The following is a 22,787-nucleotide window of genomic DNA, read 5'->3' on the forward strand; positions in this document are numbered from 1 at the left end:
GCCTTAAACTGTAGCAAATGTACAGATCAATAAAATGTAGTGAAGACAGAAACACATCCCCTACGAGACAATTTTACTGTGATAATCAAATACTGAAATCACTATGCATCCCTGTATAACTCAAACATACTCTTAACTGTGACTGTTTGTGCAATAAAGAAAATGAAAGTGATCCAAACTCTTCCTTCTCTTGAAAATGTGTCCAGACACAATAAAGGAATGACTGAGTGTAATCGCTATAAAGTCAGTGATTGCTGCAAGTAATTCTCCATATCATTAGACTTTATACTTATCACACTAATAACCATCATACGTTGAATGGAGACATTTAAAATGGAATATATGCAGACTGCGAACATTAATCGCGTTCAGATACTAAAAATACCAAATGGCGATACAAGTATAGGAGACTAAAGCTTAGCTCTACAGCCCTCTGAGATATTTACATGTCAGGTGTGGTTTTATTACAGTGAGAAGATTCATCTGGGGACAGTAAATACCTCCAGGGAACAGAATGTGACTACCACCTTTTGAGGTGCCATGTGATGGATCAGTTTAGGTCCAGAGAAATATCATTGAGTTTTAAACGGAATGAAAATTTATAGCTTTCATAAGAGCTCTTATTCCGCCCTGTCAGCACAGATGAAATTTCCAATATTAATTTCAGGGGATGTTGTGTAGCAGTACAAATGCTACCTGGCAATAACAGCCACTTTTATACCCACTTTATATCTTGAAAACATTTTTTTTCTGTCTAATATCTTGCGGGAGTCAATGTTTTGGCCAAAATACCAAGAGCAAAAGCTTGTCATAGATTTAATGCACTATTTCTATTGCAAACTAATTTAGAGATAAATGCTTCTTTTTAACTCCACTGATGTAATCTATGTCATCTAAGATTTTCATATTGTTCTTTCTGTCTATTCTTTTTCTATTTAATCAAAAACGAAAAACCAAATATGGATGAAATATATTTGAAATATTATTATACAGTTGATACTACAATATACAATAAGGAGAGAGAACCAAAATAAATTCATGAAAATTGCTAGTTCTTTTACTTTTTTAGCAGGAGTTCAAATGTAATTCAAACTCAAAATAACAAAATTGTGGGTTTGCTAAAAACAATGACCAATCAGTCCTGCTAAATTAATAATTAGATGATATTTTCAATAAAAACAGCTCCATTTAAATCTATGAATAGTACCAAGATCCCACTTTTACCGTTGATATGTTATTGTCAATAGCAGCCGCTACCAGAAAGATGTAACTTAAAGGTTCCCGGTGGAAAGCAGGATGAAGTACATCACCTAGAATTCAACGTTACATAACCTGGACAAGATTCATGTTGTTTGAAAAAAAAAAAAAATTGCTACACCTCGCTGCGTATTGGACACTGTTTGCCACGTCATCTTTTGTTCAAAGCAGAACTTGCACAAACTTGCTGCAAGTTTCCTTCCAACACAAAAATGCAGAGCGTGACAAACAAAGCTGTCCCCAGACAACATTTCTTTGCAAACAGTAATTATACTTCAGGGTCTGTTTTCCAAACATGGACAGCAAGAAAGTGAAGTGTCTCTTGGTGATAATAAAAGGCTTTCTGACAACATAGTGTATTTAGGCTGCTGCAGAAAATGAATTTAATAACGTAGTAATTTAGTCTGCGGCTCAAAATCAGATTAGATCAGGGGGTGTTAATTTCTTAGCATTTCACTCTGCCTTTGTTATAGTGCTGTCAAATTTTGCGACTAGTTTTCTGTGATGGTCAATATCAAAGTGACGACATAGTTACTGTTTTAACACTGATAAATATGAGAAAAGACGAATTGTTGCACAACTCGTGATCCTACAACTCCAGTGGCATTTCATTTACCCCGGCTAAATGCCAAGGTCAAGCAGTTTCCATTTTATGCAGAGAAAACAAAACACTTTCAGAGCTTCATTGGGCTGCTGAATTATTGATTTGATGTAATCCATTACAAGAAGTCGCCACTTTTCATTTTGTCTGAGTTCAATGTGACTTCTTAATCCTGTGAAATTAAATTATTTATCTACCCCCAGACTTGTTGTGGCTGGAATTATAATATCGTAATAAAATTTTAACTTGTCTCTGATTCCTTATTCCATTAAATTGTTTTAATGTATTCACCCAGCGTTCTTCTGTTCGGTCATAATGTCCTCTGCCCCTCTCTTGCTTTGCTGGCGTACCCGGATCCCATCCTGAGTGGCTTAAATTACAATAATCATCTCATTTCTGCTGCTGCCTGAGTGGTCTCTTTGTTTGTGGCTCAAGCCAGATGAAACACGAGTGCACGTGTGTGAATGCGCTTCTCGCGATCTCCGTGAGTACACACGCGTGCTTGAGCGTGCATACATCTCCACGGACGAGTGAGGGCAGGCAGATGGCATGTTGATGCCGAGCCTACATGTGCTCCTGCCCTCTGCGTGCTTTTCAGTGACCCTTCACCTCCATCTGACTTCCATTCTTCAGATTCCTCACGTTGCTCTGAGAGGTTTGGCCCAACTGTAAAGGACCCCAGTGCGCCAGCCCTCAGCGGCCAAAAGGACACATCTTCTCAAATAACCTTATCTACGCAGATCTGAATTCCTCAGAGGAATCATCCCTGGATGCAATAAGGCTGCAATGAATATGTTAATGATATTGAATAATAAAATACCTTTGAGATAAAACCGGAGAAGAGGCGAGGTGATTGCCTGACTAATTTCTTTGTTCTCAAAGAAGCTCGAGTTGTCTCGGAATTTTGCTTTGAATTTATTAACTCACCAGTTTTAGGGCAAATGCTATAATTTCTTAGAGTCATTTTATTAGCTGAGTAATTATACATGTCTTTTTAAAAGAATTAGAATTCCTTTTTAAATCTCCAAGTGGCTCTTGAAATTTTATGCTAATTTGGCTGACTGTAGAGTTGGCATGGACTCTTCCCTGGTTTTAAAAAAGTTGCTGTTTCAACCTCCTCCCCGAAAAATCTGCAATACCATTCCTATACTAAGGGGATACAGACTATCCCCTTAGTTTTAAATCAGTTTACCTTAGTTGTCATTTTAGAAGTTTTCAAAGCATTTTGACAAAAGCAAAAACAAAATTACTATTGTAAATCACTGAAATAGCTCTGCTTCTATGACTCTACACTGTGTTCCCCTCATTTAAAAAATGGATCACCAGATTAGTGCACTATAGGTTGTACCTGGCTAATCAGGCTGCAGTTTTCATGTTTTTGTGTTTCCACAGGCAACAGAAAAGGGCAGCTGTTCTTTCTCCAACCGGGGGAGGCAGCAATTAGGGCAATGTGAAGCAGAACAAATAGAGACGTCACAGCAGGGGAGAGACTTAATTAATAGCTGATCTAGATATGGCTTCACACCTCCGTTTTATCAAGTTTGTAGCTCGTGACAGGCCGATTATTCAATGTGTCTTGAAGGATTTCAGGGCTCATGTGTGTGGGTTTGACCTGCTCTCTTCCTGATCTTGGGAAGTTAAATGATGGGACACTTTTCAGCCGGTGCTCAGACTCCTCTTTGTCCTACACATGTTTTGTGTTAAGTAATGACACTGGAATACTTTTCTTGCATTCGTTTTAATACTATGTTTGGGTGAAAAATGTGACTTTTATTACCTTCTATGTTGCTCTGAGTTGGAGGTCAAAGTCACATTGGTATCAGAATGCTGAACGCTCCTCTACACCTGACCTAGTTTCAGTAAAATCCTCCATTCGCTGCAAAAACGTAGCAGTTTCAGGTGTTCATTATGGCTTTGGTTGAGAAGTAGGGCAGAGGAGGAAAGCAGCAAACCATGTTTTCCAGGTGGTAAAGTGAGCAGGTGCAGTAATAAATCTGCTAAGAGTAAACTGGAAGATGGGCTACAAAAGCAGTTTTGTGATTTTGCTTTAGCGTTCATTAGAAGTGACTTTAGAGATAGCGTTGGGACAGTGACCTCACTAAGATCTCACCTTAGTGAGGTAAAGTCACCTTCCATTATAAATGAACGCCACGAGACCCGGAGCTCCCGCAACTAACAGTGAAGAATAACTCTCCCTCCTGTCTGGCCAGCAGCCCACCTTCAGGTCTGGAGATTCAACCTTCTGAGACTTTTACTGCCGATGTGGCTTTGCCTTGGCTGAACTTTGCGCTAGGAAATCAGCCAAAGAGATGTGTGCGGATGAGCAAAGTGAAAGTTTCAATTGTGCTTGAGTTTCCTCTGGAAGAGGGAGGATATTGTTTGGACAGAAAAGCCAAGAGAGAAAGATGTGGTCTCTTGTGTATTTGTGAAGAGCTTCTGTTTTGTTATTCTACCTGCTGGACATACAAATTGGTGACAGTCCTTGATGAGCAAAAGCAGGCTTAAGCGCTGGTTTTACAATTGAATTCCAGCTAAAATACAGCAGAATGTGCAACACAATGCTAACGTGATGTAATTGTGAAATCCTATGACAATTTCAGTCTTTATGCCCAAAAATGTAGATAGAAGAGGGATTACTGCAGAAATGAAATCAGATATTTACTCACAGGCTACTCTACAGACAGACATGCTACTATTTGGAATGTTTTATTTTTTAGGGCCAGTTAGAATTAATTAAATAATTTGGTTAATAATTTGTTTAATGCTCAAAGTAAAGAGACATTTTTATATTTGCTTTTACCTCCTCAGTTACTACTACTGCCCAAGCCTAAATGATAGCTTTATAAGCTTTTATTATGGTAGTTTGCAACATTTTAGTTAACTGGAGCTGCAATTGCAGAAACAAGTCAAACACATTGCCTCTGTATGTAACTACACAACAGGTTGTCACAAAAGAGGTTTTTTATTTCTGCCACTCCTGGTTGCTATGTAGGTGGCATCTAATTGTTGTCATGGAGACTTGGTGACCCCCAACATGCAACTCCCTGTAACTGTACAAATGGTGTTTGATAAATCATTAGATTATTTTACCACGAAAGATAAATATTGCATTTTTCAAACCATTTTAATGTGAGACTATTCTCACGTAATAAAGAGCTAATTTATCTGAACATTATTACTTCTTTTTTTTAAATGAAGATAGTAATAAATGTAATGTTTACTTTAAGGATATAATTTTTCTCATTTGTAGTTTGATAAAAGCAAAAAAAAAATACTACACGAAAATATGCTAACAGCTTTCCCAGCTGCACGCCCTTCTCTGTGTTATTATTTTACAGTATATCTGGAAACACCAGTTTAGACTTGGGTGTGTGTGTGTTAATTCTTAGCGCTCACCCGACACCTTTTATGTTGTGGCATTAGAGGAATGCAGACTCAAACGTGCAACAAACGTTAGCGTCTGTTGTACCTTCAGTTCACTCAATGACAGCTTAGAAAAGTGAAGCTTTTGAATTCATTTTAAGAATTTACCCTTTTTATGCGTTCACATTTAGTTACTGATTCAATAAAACTTGAATCATTTCCTATTGGATGGATGGGTTTGCCAAAATAAGCACAGCTGAAACAATAGGTCATGGATAACATTTGTGGATGGGGGGGGGGGGGTTCTCTCTTTTTTGATTTGCTTCTTTAAAACTCAAAATAAGAAAGTTTCAATGAGCATCTCTGACATAAATTCAGTCTTACCAGGGGTTTGGTCTCCTCCTCATCTTTGTAGTAGTAGAGCAGCTCCCCTCTGAGAACGAACCAGCGACTGTGCCATGTCTTCACAAAACCTCCTTGCTTCCTGAGCCAACCGCACCTGATCACGTTTGACCTCTGACCCTCAGAACTGGACTGACCTCCGCAGCGCTGAGGACTGCTGTTTTGGGACACGCTCTGGTCGTCCATTGCAGCAGCTTCAATCTAAAAGCAAATAGAGGTTATTTGACTTGCAGAGGGCTGAAGATTTTGTCTTCTGAAATTTGCTTGTTAATGACATGAACTTTTGCAAGTCTAATTGTGTGTTTTCATTTTATGGAGGCTGAACCAGTGTAGGTTGAGAGACTCGATGACACAAAGGCAGAAATTAAATTGTGGGAGGAGGGAACACTAAAAGCAACTAACAAGTGCACAGACCAAGCCCCTCCTTCAGTTTTTTCTTCCCATGAATCTCTAAGCCTGTCAGGCTTCATTGTTGTGGCTTATCTATTTTTTTTGCAAGTGTCTTAAACCCTGTCTGCTAACTTTTCAGTACAAACAGATATATTCACCAAAATCACCATTATGGCAGGTTCTTTTGGGGGTTTTTTATTCAAAAGGTGGAACAAGTGCTTATTATTGTGAAATGACTTTGTAAATCCTGCAAGTGACTCTGGTTACTGAATAAAAATTTCATATTAAAGCAACTAAAAGTTGTAAAAGTGAAAGAAACTGATGACCACAAGAGTCTCAGAGATTACTGGAACACTCTAATCTTGGACATAATTTTAGCTTTTGGAAATAGTGTCAGTAGAAACAAATACAATTTCCTCTTTGCAAGCACAAGATGTAGCACGTTGGGGATGACTTTTTGTCCTTATTTTCAGCTTAGCATAATTTAGGTGCTGTTAACCTATTAATCTACTGCTAACCCTTTTCACATCTGCAATTATGATACATTGGCGGTCCCCTTCACATACAGCACTGAGTTAAAAAAAAACCATTCTGCACATCTTGTTTCCATATCAACACACATACCTCAGCTTTAGTCAGTGACATGTGCTGAATTTGCTGCTGTCAGCTCTGAGCGTTGCCATGTTGTCAGTGGCGCTCATTGTGCTTGGCTTGGGGGACGTCCAACCAGCCCCCAGGTCCAGATGAGGACCAGATGCCGCTCCACAGAAGTGGAGCAAGTGCGACAAGTCTGCTGTGGTGCAATCATAACTCTGTGGTCATGGAGAGTCCCATTGTACAGTGGCTTGCAAAAGCATAAAACTTTTTTACAGTCATGTTACAGCCATAGATTCCAAAGTGTATTGTTCACTGGAACAGATCAACAATAAGTAGCTTATATTTGTGAGGTGAAAGGAAAAAGTGTGTCTATAACTCTATTCTTTTTTGCACATAAAAACCTGAAAAGTGTGTTTGTATTCTGCTGAACTACCTCTTGCTGTAGTTAAGGACTATGTTTCCAGAGCCTGAAACTTTTGTTTTATACTCTTTATACTCTTCACTACACAAATCTTAGGCAAAGCAATTTATAGCCTTACTCTGCTCAAAATTCATCCACAACTTTAGCCATGACCTGTTAGCTTTGTTTCCTGGTTCATGATGATCTCTCTCAAACCTCTAAGTTCTTAACTGTATAGCTGGAAATACACCAATGTGAGATTTTATACAGTTGAACTTTTTTCACCAGTTACTTGACTTCTGAAGGCATTTGGGTGGATTGGATTGCACAACCACAGCTTTATGTTTTTCTGTAACATGAAATCCCAGTAAAACACACTAAAGTTTGTAGTTTTAATGGGACAAAATGTTGAAAACCTTCAAACGGTCAAGGGGAGGGAATACTTTTGTAATTCCCTGTCTTTAAATATGTTGGGGACAAAGCAGGATGGACTCTTCTTTCAAAAGTAGGATAAGTTCGTGGAAAAAATGATTCCTTATTTCATTGGATTACCCAACATGCACATCTACCCAACACCAGTCATCTACCCAAACAGATGAGTGGGACTCATCGGTTTCCACAATTCCGATTCTGGCTTATAAATGCCAGACAAACAGATACTTACCTGAACAGAATTCAGGCAAACAATTTTGTATTAATTTTCAATGTGTGGGTAAAGGTATAACATTTAGCATGGTCCCAGCTCCACAACACCATGTTTTCTGCACAGGACTTTGCAACAGCTCTGCTGGGACTGATCTGTGTTGCAGTATGAATTGAAACCATAAACAACTCCTGCGTCTCTTGGTGTAAATAACTTTTAGGTGGCTGACAGTGGCAATATAAGTTTAAATTTACATCACACTGAAGCTTTGTCTACAGGAAATACATTCTCATAAATTTTCTGTGGGCATATTGAGAGTATAAATAACGACATATAAGGAATCAGTGGAAATAAATGTATGTATTTTGGTCAGGACAATCACATTCACATATTTTGAGGACGGAAAGTCAGTTGGTCTGCAAATTATGGGCTTGTATCAAACTAATCAAGTCAATTAATTGAAAAAAAACATAATCTTGTCTTGTTTACAATTTAACAGATTCAAAAGATAAGATGGCTGATCTATTTACATAACTCTAATTTATATGAAGCTAGTCTTTGTTCCTGTGAACCATCCTGAAGATGCCAGATGTAGCTCTGAGCATTTTTATGAAACAACTGCAAAAACCTAAAATGGCCTGACTGTTGTGTTCACTCAGCAGATTGAAACTAGCATGCTGGAGACGTCTGCTGCGTCCCTGTGAAACACCTGTGTGTAGATGTATGTGCAGCCTATTTATGGCAGTACTTTCCCCCTTGTGTCACAGTCTCCAAAATAAGCAGCGAAACAAGATAGTTTATAATAAGTCTTGCAGTAAAGCTACAAGACTGGAAAAGCAGAAACAGAATATCTTCACCAGGCAAATATGAGACATTTTTGAACACAAAAGCTTATGATTAAATAACAATTAATGAGGATTTTTTTTCCCCATCCATCCATCCATCAAACTAATCCCTACAACTTCAGTCTGTGTAATTAATTTACATTTTTTCAATAGTATTTTCATCTACTAAATATTTTGTCACATGTTGAGCAACAAATAGTCAGTTTTCTGTTTGTTTTGTTATTGTGTTCTAAGTTTAAGATCAAATCTACCCTCGTAAAGAACAGCCTTCCACATGCACATATCTTGGAAACACAATATATTGCACATATATCACATATTTTTAGTATGTCCATATCCATTTTTACTCTTGCTGCACTGTCTTTATAAATACATGTTTTAATCAAAATTCTCTATTACAGTTGTTTGCTTGTATTCTTACAGCTGCAGTAAAACCTTTGACTCGTATGTGAGAACACTGCAGGGGTTTCAGAAAACTTATTTTCCACAATATTTTCAAATCAGCTTCTTATAAAATCATTTCTGCTCTTCACTGCTTTCTATAAAGAGGATTTGCAGGTGTGCTGTGGTGGTGTAGGGGATAGTGCGACCCACGTTTGGAGGCCTTGAGTCCTTGACGCGGCTGTTGCGGGTTTGATTCCCGGACCCGGCGATATTTCCCGCATTTCTTCCCCCTTTCCTGTCAGCCTACTTTCATATAAGGGACCCTAGAGCCCACAAAAGACCCCCTAGAGGGGTAAAAATAGAGGATTTGCAAGTACCAACATTTTATTCTGCAGAACTTGTGCAACTTTAAAAGGAAAAATTGACAGGCAGACATTTAATGAGCAAAATCCTACCAGTTATCACCACACACATACTTACTGGACAGTCTATATTTTCATCTAATTCCAGTCAGCCTTGGTAAGTAAAAGACAGAAACAATGCCAGTCATTCAAACAGGAAGATTGCTCCAATAGCGCCAATAAGCTAAACCAGTGATTCCCAATGTTGGGGTTGGGACCCCAATTCAACAAGTTCTCCACTGTTATCTATTGGATCAGAAGCCAAAAGATTTGGGAACTCTAACGCGAGAGTGCAGTTCAGACAGCATACAGTGCAACTCTGCTGGTAAATCCTATAACTATTCAAGGTGATACTTGACAATCAGATGGAAATACCGTATTTTCACGACCATAGAGCGCACCGTACTAAAAGGCGCAGTCTCAGTTTTGTGTGCCATTACTGTATTTAACACACACATAAGGCGCACCGTGTTATAGGGCGCGGGTTTTACATCAACAACACACACACAAGCATACAAGTGTGTATTTAAAAATAGAGTGGAAGCAAAACTGATTTTGGTTGTGCTTTATTTAAGTATTAATTACAAAGTACTAACATCAATCATCAATGTTTTACCGGTAATGTCATCAGTCAAACCCCTCGAAGTCCTCACTTTCCTATATATATTGTAGCGTAACTCGCCCGCCGCTGCCTTCCACTCTTGGTGAAACTGTGGTCTCCATCGGTCATCCATCGCCCCCACGCCGCTCGCAGCCTGACTTTGAACGGCCGGTTGACACCGATGTCCAGCGGTTGTATTTCCTTTGTCAGGCCTCCCGGAATGACAGCAAGCTCAGAGTTCATTTGCTTTACTTGTTTTTTGACATCGGGTGTGAGATGGGCACGCATGGAGTCACAGACCAACAGCGATGGTGATGCGTGGAAAAAACCACCTGGTCTCTTTACATACACCACCCTCAGCCACTCTTTCATCATTTCTTCATCCATCCAGCCCTTTTCATTAGCCTTAATGATGACCCCTGCTGGAAACTTCTCTTTAGGCAAAGTCTTTCTCTTAAAAATCACCATAGGCGGCAGTTTCTGTCCATTAGCATGGCAGCTAAGCACAACAGTAAACGAAGACTTTTCGTGCCCCGTTGTGCGTATCCCTACCGTGGCGGTCCCCTTCTTCTCCACCGTGTGACTCACCGGGATGTCGAAAGTGAGCGGCACCTCGTCCATGTTAGTGATGTGGCTGGGCTGGATGTGTTTGTCGGCGATGTGTTTGCGGCAGTAGGAGCGGAAGGCGGCCAGCTTTTCATTATAATCCGCTGGAAGTTGCTGCGCTACCGTAGTCCTGGTCCGGATGGAAAAATGGCACCGTTTCATGAAACGAAAGCACCAAGACGGACCTCAGCTGCGTCTTCTTGACATGTCGGAGCTCGTTTTTCAGCTTCCTCCACTTGCGAACCATAGATTCATTAATCTTAAATTCTCTTGCGGCTGCACGATTCCCATGTTCCTCCGCGTAGCTGATGGCCTTCAGTTTAAACTGAGCTTCATATGCGTGTCTCTTCGCCATTTTTAGGGGTTGTTAAAACAACAATGTTCTGCATAATACCCGTTCTTTTATACACAATCCACGCCCACTTCACCCTTTAACGTTCTCATGGTGTTCCCTAATACGTCCGCCTTACAACACACACAGGGCGCACTGCACTATAGGGCGCACCTCATATTTTGAAGAAAATCTAAGACTTTTATGTGCGCCTTATGGTCGTGAAAATTATAATTATAAACAGCTTTGTGCAAAATATCTGAACCAACTTACTGTTATCCATCCATCCATTTTCTTACACCCTTCTTCCCTAATGGGGTCGGGAGGGTTGCTGATGCCCATCTCCAGCTGCGTCCCGGGCGAGAGGCAGGGTTCACCCTGGACAGGTCGCCAGTCTGTCGCAGCTTACTGTTATCATTACAGTTTTTCTTCAGCTGTGCTATTCAGACTTTGTGAGTATGGGAGAAGATTATCCAAATTAAACTTTGGCTTAAATACATCAGCTCAAATACTTCAATTTCAGTCGAAATTTGGTCATCTGGTGTGTTTATCAATAACAACCTATCACTGATAAGCTGCCAAATGAAAGTATGTCATTGATTCTTCAGTCCCTGGGAAATCATTGGCCCAAGTGCCAGCGATTCTCACAATCAGCAATTTTTATTTATTTTTTTTAAATTAAGAACTTTGCATTTTACAACATTTTGCATTGGAGTTTCAGGTTTGCTTTTGCACCACTGGATAGCATCTTTGACCATTTTTTTTTCCTGTTGCAGCTTTGAAACAGCATCCTGTGACATCTTGAGTCTAAGCATGCTCTAGGATGTTCTCACAGCATGCCTCCGAACTTTCACCATTCCGAGAAGTCTGTGGGAAGAGCCACTCTGACCTTCTCTGTAAACAACAACAGCTCAGTATACAGCAGAGACCAATGCATCCATAAACACTGTGCGTCCGGAAGGACGGCACAAAGTTAGCTGCAAATCAGACCTCTGAGGAGTTGTGGCATGTAATTTCTTTGCAGGGTGCATGCTAGTTTGTGGCTACAGCCACATTAAACCAGACGTATTCGAAATCCTCAAGTACAAGAGAGGAGAACGGAGAGTATTTTCTTTGAGAGCAACATGTCTTTCGAGTTGTCATCATTTTGTTTCTATTTGTGCGCAGGATTGAGAACAAGTCTATGTCTATTGTGTCGACCAGCAACGCATGAGCAGACGATCAGTGTCAGACTCAGGGATGTCTGCTGCATGCTGATTTAAAAATAACCGTCTGTCTGTGAAATCATAAATACAGAGATTTAATAACGCTCTTTGAAGTAATAATAAAAGATCCTATATTTGACTTCTACAGCTGATGATTATAAAACGATCTGTGATGTATCAAAGGCTGTTTAATGAAAGCCAAAGCAACCATTACTACAACCAAGTACTACATTTACAATTGTCATGTGCACCAGATGTTAGCTGCATTATGGATCATAGAAATTAGATCTTTCAGTAATAATTCAACAAGATCATGCAAAAAGGCAGCATGTAGAGATTGCTCTGTTTGAGGACTTACACAGACTGTTTGTTCTCTATATGGGAAAGTCCTGTGGCCTGCAGCACACAAAAGCCTGCTATTTGACACATCTTTGTTTGAATTGTGTGACTCTGAGAGAACATAGATTGAGGCCTCTCTGCAGAGAGTGGGCCCTTCCTTTGGGAAATTAAACTTGTGCAAGCTTTTTTTTAAGACTATAAAGACAGTTTTCCAATCATTTGGCCAAAGTTGGGAATTTCTGAGGCACAGGAAGTGGTCAGTTACAACATCAAAACATTGCACATCTGAGGACACAGTGAATTGGTGGTTATGCAGCATCATAGACTGAAGCAATAAAACTTAATGACTGATGACTGATATTAACTAACAACCTTTCAATACTTCTGCTCTTGAAGTTGATGACGTTGCCCTTGCATCAATTTCAAAAGAAAACGTACAATTCATTCTGGATGCATTTGTAAAACATACATATACATAAGAAGCTTGGTTTGACCTGAAATCCTTCATCACCACCACCCACCATAAACTTACCTGTCCAATGCCTAAAGAATGACCTTTACAACAACAATTTGGAAAATATGGACACTGTATATACCACGATAGCCTCATATCATCTAATGATGAAACTGACAATGATAGGAACCTTTGCACCTGGTATGAGTCATCTGAAGACTCAGAACAAAGGTCTGACAAATACTATTTTCAGGCCTATTTAGTCTCTAACCTGAAATCCTGCTTACATACTTGCTGAACCTGATGGCCAGTCTCAGTCTTTATGCGCTTTGGTTTTGTAGTGTTTTTTCAGCCAAAACATCAAAATACATAATGTTTTCTGCTCTGTCAGCTTGTGCCACTGTGGTCAGATTATCCTGTATTGTACTGCCTTTTTTTAATCTGCAAACAGAAAAAAACAGATACTTTTTAAAGTTTTTTCCATCACTTGCATGGTTTAAAATTGCATTTTCGTTATATTTGCTTTTGAAATTGCGCCAGTTTATTTGCAGCAACTACGTAGCTTTATGTGAGAACTTATGCTTCAATAATACTGGTTTAAAAGCTGACTGAGGAACATGGTTCAGTTCCTGTTTTCAAGCATATTGAGTACAGAGAAGAAGGGAACAGACCACCAATCCCCTTTCAGCCATAAAGAGGAAGAAGCATTCATAAGAACTGGCTGAATTGGCTAACCAGCAAACAGAAGCAGATTTTTTACAGGAAATAAACATCTTTGTCTTTTTTTTTTTACTGACATCTGAATCATCAGTTTTACTTTGTTGTCCAAGACATGAAACTTACTAATAGTCTCAAAATGTTTATAATAATTGATGTTAAACAGTTTACCAACTTAAAACTAAGCAACATGTGGTTGTCTTATACTGTCTTCATTTCAGAAGCTACTACTTTGCATAAGCTCAAACACTGGTCCACACTGAATGTAAAATATAATCAACATGTATCGACCAATGTCTACTAACATTACATATACATTCAGTAATCAACTGGCTTATTTATTTTTTTGAATAATGTCCTATTGCAAACCCAATCTACTCACTTAGCAAGTTTCAGTTGGCAGAACCATCTTAATGACAGATTTTAAATTTTCACTTTTTTTTTTACAGAGGAAAGAGAATAAACCAGCAAAAATAGTGAGAAAACATGACAAAAACACAAGTGGAAACATAATCCGTACACTGTCAGTCAGTTCTGTAAGCGCTTTAAATATCCCCAAGTAACTTCCTCTTTTAGAGCTGGCACAAAATACGGCCCCTGTGACCCACATGTGTCAAAGACAAATATAAACCTTGCCTGCCAAAGCTGCTGCACTTCAAGCACAGTCCGTTGCCGGTAAAGTCCTGCCATGAAAGACACAGAGGTGAGACGACAGCAGGTTTCTTGTTGTGTTGCTCCTGCGCTAATCATCGGGGAGGACGTGAAAGAGGAAGGGCTTTCAGAACATCCTCAGATGGGAATGTTTTTACACATGAAAGCAAACATTCGTCTAATGGTTACATAAATGAAGTCCAGTATTATTTAATACAAGAGGCGGTTACAAGGAGATCATGATTTGAGAGAGGGGACTACACCAGGGGTGAGGATGTCACTCAGGAACAGTTGCTACCCACGCAGCTCACTGTGAGTCGATAAAGTAGATGGATGGATAGAAACGGGGAGCGATGAGAGGCAGTGAGGTGCTTAATATCACAAACACTGAAGGATCAATTCAATAGAGAATAGTGTTCCCAGTAAGCTCACTGATGAGTCACTGTCTATTTTGTCTGCGCCACATGTGTCCCTCCTCCAGCTCCATGGTGATACACTGACACCCCCGGCTCACCCTTTCCAGTTTTCTGCCCTGCCATGTGTCAATGCATGTCTGGTAACTGAGCAGCAGGCCTGTGGAGAGACAAGGGTTACGCTTTGACTTCGACTTTGGCTGACTCATTCTACATGAGTCTGACAGACGACTCCAGCTGAATGAAGATTACTGCTGATGTGGCTGTCTGTTGAAATGAGAATACTGGAAGACGTATGAAGAATATCTAACAAAAAAGGCTTTGTGTAAGACCGTATTGCATTTATTTGTGTGAAAGAGACTACACTGATTCTAAGATATTCCCACAAAACAATGGATATTATTTGCTTTCTTAGACAGCCAATGCAAAAGTGAATATATGAAGACAAATCAACACTGACAACACCCTTAAAGACACCATTATGACGGCATCATGCGGATATTGCCCTTTTCTTCACTGGTTTAGTGAGTGGTTTGGATCATTGCATGGTCAAGTTTTAGAATGGCTCAAAGTCCGGATCTGAATCTGATTGGAAATCTGTAGCAAGCTTTTGATGTTAACAGTAACTACCATGTTCATATCCGACCTGACTGACCTGGAGGTATTTTGGAATGAAGAATTAGAAAAAAATAATATGAGTCTCTAGAAAAGTCTGCAGGTGTAAAACTCGTCCCATCAGACCTTCTCCTGTTATTGCACTGAAGGAGGGCTGCATTCAAATCCAGATTGTTTTGCATGTATATTTGTAAGGACTATATATAGACAATTCTCTTCTCTAATTCTTAAATCAGTCTACCATGGAAGACAGTGAAAGAAATTGAAATTTGTGGTTGTAACATGTTAAAATGTGGCAAGTTTTAAGTGTTATGAACTGGACAACACACAGTATGCGCAAGTCAAATACGGATGTGGGTGAAGCAGAGCAAATATTCTCAAAGCACAGAGGTACATTTGCACTGAACATTTCTCACTCTTTCACATGTTAGGTTTACTTTGCAACAACAAAGAACTGTGTCAGTAGCCATGGTAGTCCTTTCATTGCTAAGCAAAGTAATTACACCACATACAAAACCAGTAGCTTATATTAATGGATATTTTATGGGATAATCTGTCCTCTCCGACTGATATGAGCTTGACTAATAGTAATGATGTTCATTTACAAGGTAATTGCAGAGTAAATGCAGAAGAATGTTAAAGCTGCGAGATGTCTCTCTGCATCTTTGCCTCACTTGGCATTTGAGAATCTGTAAAAAAAAAAATGCAAATTGGAGTGATATTTACTGTTGCTTCAGTGCAGAACTGCGCATAAGCCACAGCTTCAAATCTATCAGTGATAATAAATAAACCAGTAAACTGCAGGGACTTACACTGTAACAAGTCTCAGTTTACTTTGATGAATCTTGTTCACCTCTCCCCCTGTCTTCCTTTACCATCCAGTTTCTCTGCTGTGCCTCACAATGTGAACAAACTTTATGATGTATGCCATTCTTCCTTTAAGCTCTGTTTGGGTTTCTGTGTTGTTGCTGCACTCAAACTATGGACGTGTCTCTCTCTCAGCTGTGTGACTCCACGCCCCGCTGTTTGTCCATGCTGCTTAATTACTCAGGGTATTTTTTTTTTCCCTTTCAGTTTTAGCCTTTATGTGTCCACTGCCACCCCTGGAGATCTGGCAGCAGTGGTTCACATGGTGAAACACATCAGATATTTGGCCAAAGGGTAAAAAGAATCCTACAGTGCACTGACGCAAAGAGAGCAAAACAAGCTTAAATGAAACAATTTCATGTTGATAATATAGTAAAATGTTTAGCTTTTTTTTTTAACTATCCCTCTTTGTGATTTTTTTTAATTTTAAAAATAAAACACATGCAGTTCGAATCCAACTAATGCAAATTCAATTACAGTTGAACTCTTTTTCTCAAATCAATGACATACACGTCAAATGATGAGAAAGAGGTAGCTTATGTCAGAGGCAATTATATGAGTAGAAAGAGAACAATCAATGGACAATATGTGGATTTGCCCAATAATTCATAACCATTAACCCTTACCACATTCTGTCACCAACCACAAAGGTTAAAGTACTTTATAGGAATTTTATGTGATGGAACAACTCATTGTAAAGGATCATTGTGGAGCAGAAAATACAGAAATCATTAAAAACTTTTAAAAGTTTTTAAAACTTGAAATGTGTGGCATGTTTTTTTTTATTAATGCCACCCCACTGGCACCTGTCAACAGATAGTCCCATCTGAGCTGTGGATCTCTGCAGCTCCTCCAGAGTCACTTCTTTTCCCCATATGTCTTTTTAGGTGAAAATTCTTGTCTCGGCGGGTTAGCAATTGTTACATACTCTTCCGAATTTCAAGACAATGAACTGATCGGCACTTTGTGAGATGCCCAGGACTTGAAATGATAATCTCTAACCTAAACCCGCTTTCATCTTCTCTACGACTTTCTCCCTGACTTGTCAGCTACACTTCTTGGTCTTGATGAATCTGTTTGTTCACTAACATTCTCCCACAAAATCTACATAACAGCTTCATTTTTAGAGAGATTAAATTACACACAGGAGGACTCAGTCTATCAGTTAGTTGGTTTCTTTTTGATTTGTTGATTGACATTTGATTTAAAGGTATCAGATTAAAAAAAAAACATCTTTTAAACTGTTCTTTATACAACATTTTGAAAACATGTGCCATTTTACCCCCACTTCAAAGTTATGTGTTACTTTGTGTTACATAAATTCTCAATTAGATACATTCAAATTTGTGCTTTTGATGTGACAAAATGTAAGAACAGCACAAGCTCTATAAATACCTTTTGCAAGGCATTCTAGGAAGAAGCACAGGTGAGAAGCGCAGTCATTATCAAGTGACCTCTGAAATTCTGGCACCTATGTGTCATATTTCAGCTCCTTCTCTTGAATCTTTGTTGCTCAGTTTTTTTTTTGTCCTCTGCACTCACCTAACAGGACACAAACAAGTGTTTCCGAATTTGTTTTTGTTTTGTTTTTTTTCTTTTTTCATATCGCCAAAGTGATCTCTACCCCCATGTTGTTCAAGCTCTACTCTCCCCACTCTGTCTCTCGATAAGCAGATATCATAAAGTCAGACCAGGGATCAGTCGAGCCCAGCAGCTGACACAGGGAACTTGATCCCTGTGGCTTTCCAGCCGCACAGCTTGTGTCTGCTGCAGACATTCCTACTGCAGGAGGGTCATCATCCCTCCTTTTACCTCAGCCCCGTCCCCTGTTTGCTTTCACATCTTCCCTTTTCCATTAACCCACAAGGCCGGCTGGCAGACAGAGGCTGCAGAGATGAATTTTCCATCCTTTAAGCCATTTTATCAACATCTCTGACCTGTCCATCTTCACATCACTCAACAATTTTCCACATCTTAGTTTGGTCTAGTCCAGTTTTGTCAGCACTTGCAATCAGTGAGATCCTGGCACTTGGTATATGACTGGTGCCTTAATCCATATATAATAGAGTTTTAGCATATTCAGCTAACCCAAACAGCCAGACAGAAGTCACTGCTTTTGAAGGGTCTAATAAAGATCTTGCAGCCTTCATGTAAAACACTAGAAATATATGGAAATCTGTTGGAAGGCTGCAAAGCTCTGATCTAATGAAGCCACAGGTGTTGTGAATTTTAATAACTTTAGTCCTTTGTGCAGCGTCACTGATTTTAATCTGTAATAATATGTCACTTTACCATTATGTGATCGATCATTTGATTAAACTGTCAACTCCTGATCAGACAGCTCATCTTTTTAAGTCAACTAAGTTATTGTAGTGAGTTGTTTTCTCAGATGCTGCAATGCTGCAAAATGTGTCACAGATGATTTTTCTACATGGAGGTGAATATTACATATTTCCCTTTTCGGATTCTCTCATTCATACGATGAGTCTTATGTGAACGATGCTGGAGAACTGAAGATATTTACGCCTCCGAAGAACAGAAACTGAGATCAAAACCACCACCGAAACAGAGCCAGACCCACCTTCTACACAGACAGCCTTGTTGAATCCTTCAGCTCTGTTGACTGGGGATGCACGGCTTGAGTCTCCAGTCCACTGACAGGTAATCAATCAACAACAGAAATCCAAGTCTGAGACAAGCTCAAGTAGGAGTCCCTCTCAGCTGCTCCGGCTGCTGCTGTTTCTCCCCTGACTGAGTCAGACTGTGCAGAGCGGACTGACTGAATTAGCCGAGCCTCAGGAGTGAGCTGTTAGAAACTTTTCCCCTGACTGCTCACGCCATCTGCATTCTGAGAAAAGTCTTCCTTGTGCTCAGGACGACTGTTGCGGTCAAACACACTCATGGGGAGGGGGGCACCCTTACAGCTGAAGTCCACTCAGAGACCTGCACAGTCACAAAAAAAAAACGTACACAAATCTCACTCCAGGCACTGCAAAATGCAGCCCCTACTCCTCCAGTCATTCTGCCTGGTGAGGCTAAGGCTGTGTGTAGTTGGCTACAAAGAGGAGGAGGAGGAAGAGGAGGGAGGAGGAAGGAGGAGAGGGAGGGAGAAAAGAGTGCAAGAGTATGTTTGAGGAAGTCTTAGAACGAGAGCTGTGTTGGAAACCAGCGCTGAGTGCATCTGACTTTCTCTTGTATTCCACAATAAACAGACGGAAAAGGGAGCTTTTGACCTTTCAAACAGGTCTTGCATTCACTTTAAACATCTGAATCAACAGCCGAGAATTTTGATTCATAAAGAGGAATTAAAAAAATTGCATTTTCCATTTATCATCTGTGACTAACCCAGCTCACAGAGAGTGGAGGGAGACAGAGGGAGTCAGCACAGTTCCAAGGTGTCTTCAAAATGATGACATGAACTAATGGCTGTGGAAATGCAGCTCAACAAACATTTATTTAGTCTCGGCCCTCACTGTGGTGAAAACCCAGCTGTATACACACCACAGAAAATCCAGTCCTGTTTATTTGGGACTACCCTAAATGTTTTCTCGCTCCATAGTGATGCAATGGTTCCTTCTCGAGAACATTTCTACAGAAGAGTAGCATTTCCCCTCTGGATGCATACACGCAAAGAATAAAGATTAGGATGTAGAGTTGAAATTAGGATCAATAACATTTTTTTCAATTTGTAAATTTCCAGAATTTTGAGAGAATACTTTTGAGATTTTTTTCTGACTTTAATTTCTTCATCTTTTAAAGTTGACATAAAATTCCTCTGTTTGAAGGAAGAACTTTTCAAACTTTTTGACTTGAATCAACCATTTGCTGCGCAATTATCTTACAGTGATTTGCAGCAAGTTTGGCTCATTCCTCTTGGCTCAACCACACATTCTGTGCTCTGCTCACAGATTTTCAATGGAACTGAGACCAGCTCTTTGTGATGGCTGCTCATCACAAAGAGCTGGTTTTGTGGCATGCTTAGAGTTATTTTCCATTTCAAAGTCACATGCTTTGCCTTTACAGCTGATTTTTCTTAGATGTTGCAGTAATATTTCCTGCATCAGATTCTTTCTCTATGTTGACCAATACACATAAATTCACCCTCAAATCATTTTCATTAATCCTTAGTTTGGCTTAGAGGCGTGCCACTTTGAGTCTTGCATAAACATTTTGGTCTGACCAATATTTACAGTCTTTAGGAAAACAAAAAAAATAAAAATAAAAACAAATTACTGTACCTCAAATAGTTGGACACAAATCCTTATCCATGAGTGAAACTAGGTGGTAGTAGCTATCATTGATTAGTTTTTCTGTTTAACACCTTGTTTTCATAGTGTCATATTGTCAGATCTCAAACTGTTAGCTCTGTCAGCATGATGAGTAAAAGTCAAGCTGTGTTAATTTCCATCTTTCAAGATTACAAGAATCCACGGGATGCAGATTCGCCGGAGGAAACAGCATCCTATGATTCCTCAGATGCTCAGGATTCAATCCAGATTTTAGATTCAGCAGATAAAAGGTCACATCAGTCAAGTTTGAACACTTACACTCTTCAAACTGTTAAAAAAGAAAAAAAAAAAAATAGTATAAGCAACTTCATTTCCTTCTTTGTTACATACAAAAGAAAAAATTAGAATAGCAATTTTAAAAACATCACTTTCTCAATGTATCTAAGCTGTTAATAATTATCACAATTGCTTATATTGGTAATTGGTGGTTAGTCTGAATTTTTTTTAGTTAAAGTATCAGCAGGTATCCTCAATGAAGGACAAATTTATTGACGAAATCTGACTTGATATTGTTTTTATTGTTGATTCTATGTTGCATTGTGTTTTTGTGTTTGATTTGATGTAAAGCACTTTGAAATGCCTTGCTGCTGAAATGTACTATACAAATAAAATTGGATTTGATTTGATGAGCCTGTTCTGAGACCATTTCCTCCACAGTGCCCCTACAGGTCACCTGTATATTGCATCTGTTCGCAGCTTGGTGCTGAGTTGTAAAAACAAGAACAAACTATCTCCAGCTGCACAAAGATTTTTTTTTTCCAGGTCACAAAAAATGTTTCACATTCACATTTTGATGGCTCCCCAGGTCTGCTGCCAGTATAGATATAAGCCCTGAGCTTTAGTGATCTGAGACAATGGGACCTGAGCATAGATGGAAGTCTTTATATGATTAAATAGCATTTTTAACCTTACGTTAAATATATATATATATATATATATATATATATATATATATATATATATATATATATATATATATATATATATATATATATATATATATATATATATATATATATATATATATATATATATTTCACAAAAGTGAAGAAAAATTAATAATATGCTGAAATCTATATTCAGATATATATATATATATATATATATATATATATATATATATATATATATATATATATATATATATATATATATATATACGAAAACAACTGATTTCACAAAAGTGAAATCAGTTGTGCTAACATTATGCTAACATTGCACAATTTTTATCAGAAATTTACTTCCACAGTTTCAAGCTTATCCCACATAGGGTGTGTCTGCTGGGTGTTATAAGAAGCCCACCCATACTAACTCCAAATTAAGTGTTGAGAATAAACTACAGTGGGCTCTGCACCATATGTGCTCGGTCGTCCTTCAGTACGTTTTCTTACATTTGTAGCACAAAGAATGTTGAACACGGAGCGCTGTGACCTCATTGGCGTAGGAAGTGGTCGTCTGTAAACAAACTGGAGCTGCAACTTCTCCCGTGAGGATTCTGAAAGAATTCATCCGATGGACAACTAATAAGATCAGAATCAGTGAATCTTCATACAATGAGCCTCTGGGAGTTGCATTTTTTCCCAATGAGTCTGGGGTTCTCATGGCCTTTCAGTGAGAGGTTTCGGACAGTCGGTGACTTCTGGAAAGATGACGGGAATTTTTGGAGACCCAAGCAGACGAAAGGGTTTTTCTGTTGGGTTGGAACAAAATTATTTTAATTCAATTATTTTAGCATTTAGGACATATAATAATAATTAATATATTGTTTTAATTCATGCTCAACTGGAACATTCCTAAAAGGCCTTTAATGTGTATCAAACAGCAGGAGCTGAGCAAGTACCTTTCACACAGCATGTTTAGAGGACTCAAATTATTTATAGCATAAATGAAGCATGAGGTCCAGGTTGAGAAGAATAGAATTGAGAAAAATCTGAATATAGATTTGGGAAATTAATAGTTCCCTATATGACCCAAGTTCAATATCCAAATTGGCTGCTGTGTATTTAATTCATTGTTACAGTTTTGGGGGAAAAAAGTTTCTCACATAAAAAGTAAGACATGCATGGTTCTTCAAAATTGATGTAGTCATATTTTCTCAGTGATGGAAGTTACACTCAACTTATTTATTTATTTCTGTTTATTGTTAATATGAGTGAGCAGCACAACAATCATTCTAATACCTTCCTGCTTTTCCAGCAAAGGCTCTGTTTAATTTGTTTTGAAAGTGGGCATGGATGTGAGAATAACATAACACCCAAGAACAGTGAAGGACAATGAGCATGCTCATACTGCAAAGAAAGGCTCAAGAGTTCGTACATACCGCAACAACGCTTTCTCTGAACCTGAACTCGGGGACCTTCGACTTCTGCAAGTCACCACCCTTTATTTTTGGAGGGGTGGAGGATGATATCCCAGT

At 38.9% G+C, this 22,787-nt stretch overlaps 1 protein-coding gene across 2 annotated transcripts in view; it reads right to left on the reverse strand.

Moving 5' to 3' along the window:
- The window catches only part of arhgap24 (Rho GTPase activating protein 24), a 64,089-nt gene extending 44,990 nt beyond the window's left edge, over nt 1-19,099 (reverse strand). Inside the window, exons 1-2 of one of the 2 annotated variants that reach the window (XM_044144084.1) lie at nt 18,664-19,099; nt 5,606-5,824 (exon numbers count right to left, since the gene is read on the reverse strand). In XM_044144084.1, coding sequence (XP_044000019.1) covers nt 5,606-5,809 — 204 coding nt within the window. In that variant the 5' untranslated portion in view covers nt 5,810-5,824; nt 18,664-19,099. Of the gene's footprint in view, nt 1-5,605; nt 5,825-14,172; nt 14,276-18,663 lie in introns of those variants that run through there. The other variant, XM_044144083.1, reaches the window with a different exon arrangement.
- Nucleotides 19,100-22,787: the final 3,688 nt, after the last annotated feature.

This window comes from Gambusia affinis, linkage group LG17, assembly GCF_019740435.1.
Source record: "Gambusia affinis linkage group LG17, SWU_Gaff_1.0, whole genome shotgun sequence".
Lineage (NCBI taxonomy): Eukaryota > Metazoa > Chordata > Actinopteri > Cyprinodontiformes > Poeciliidae > Gambusia > Gambusia affinis.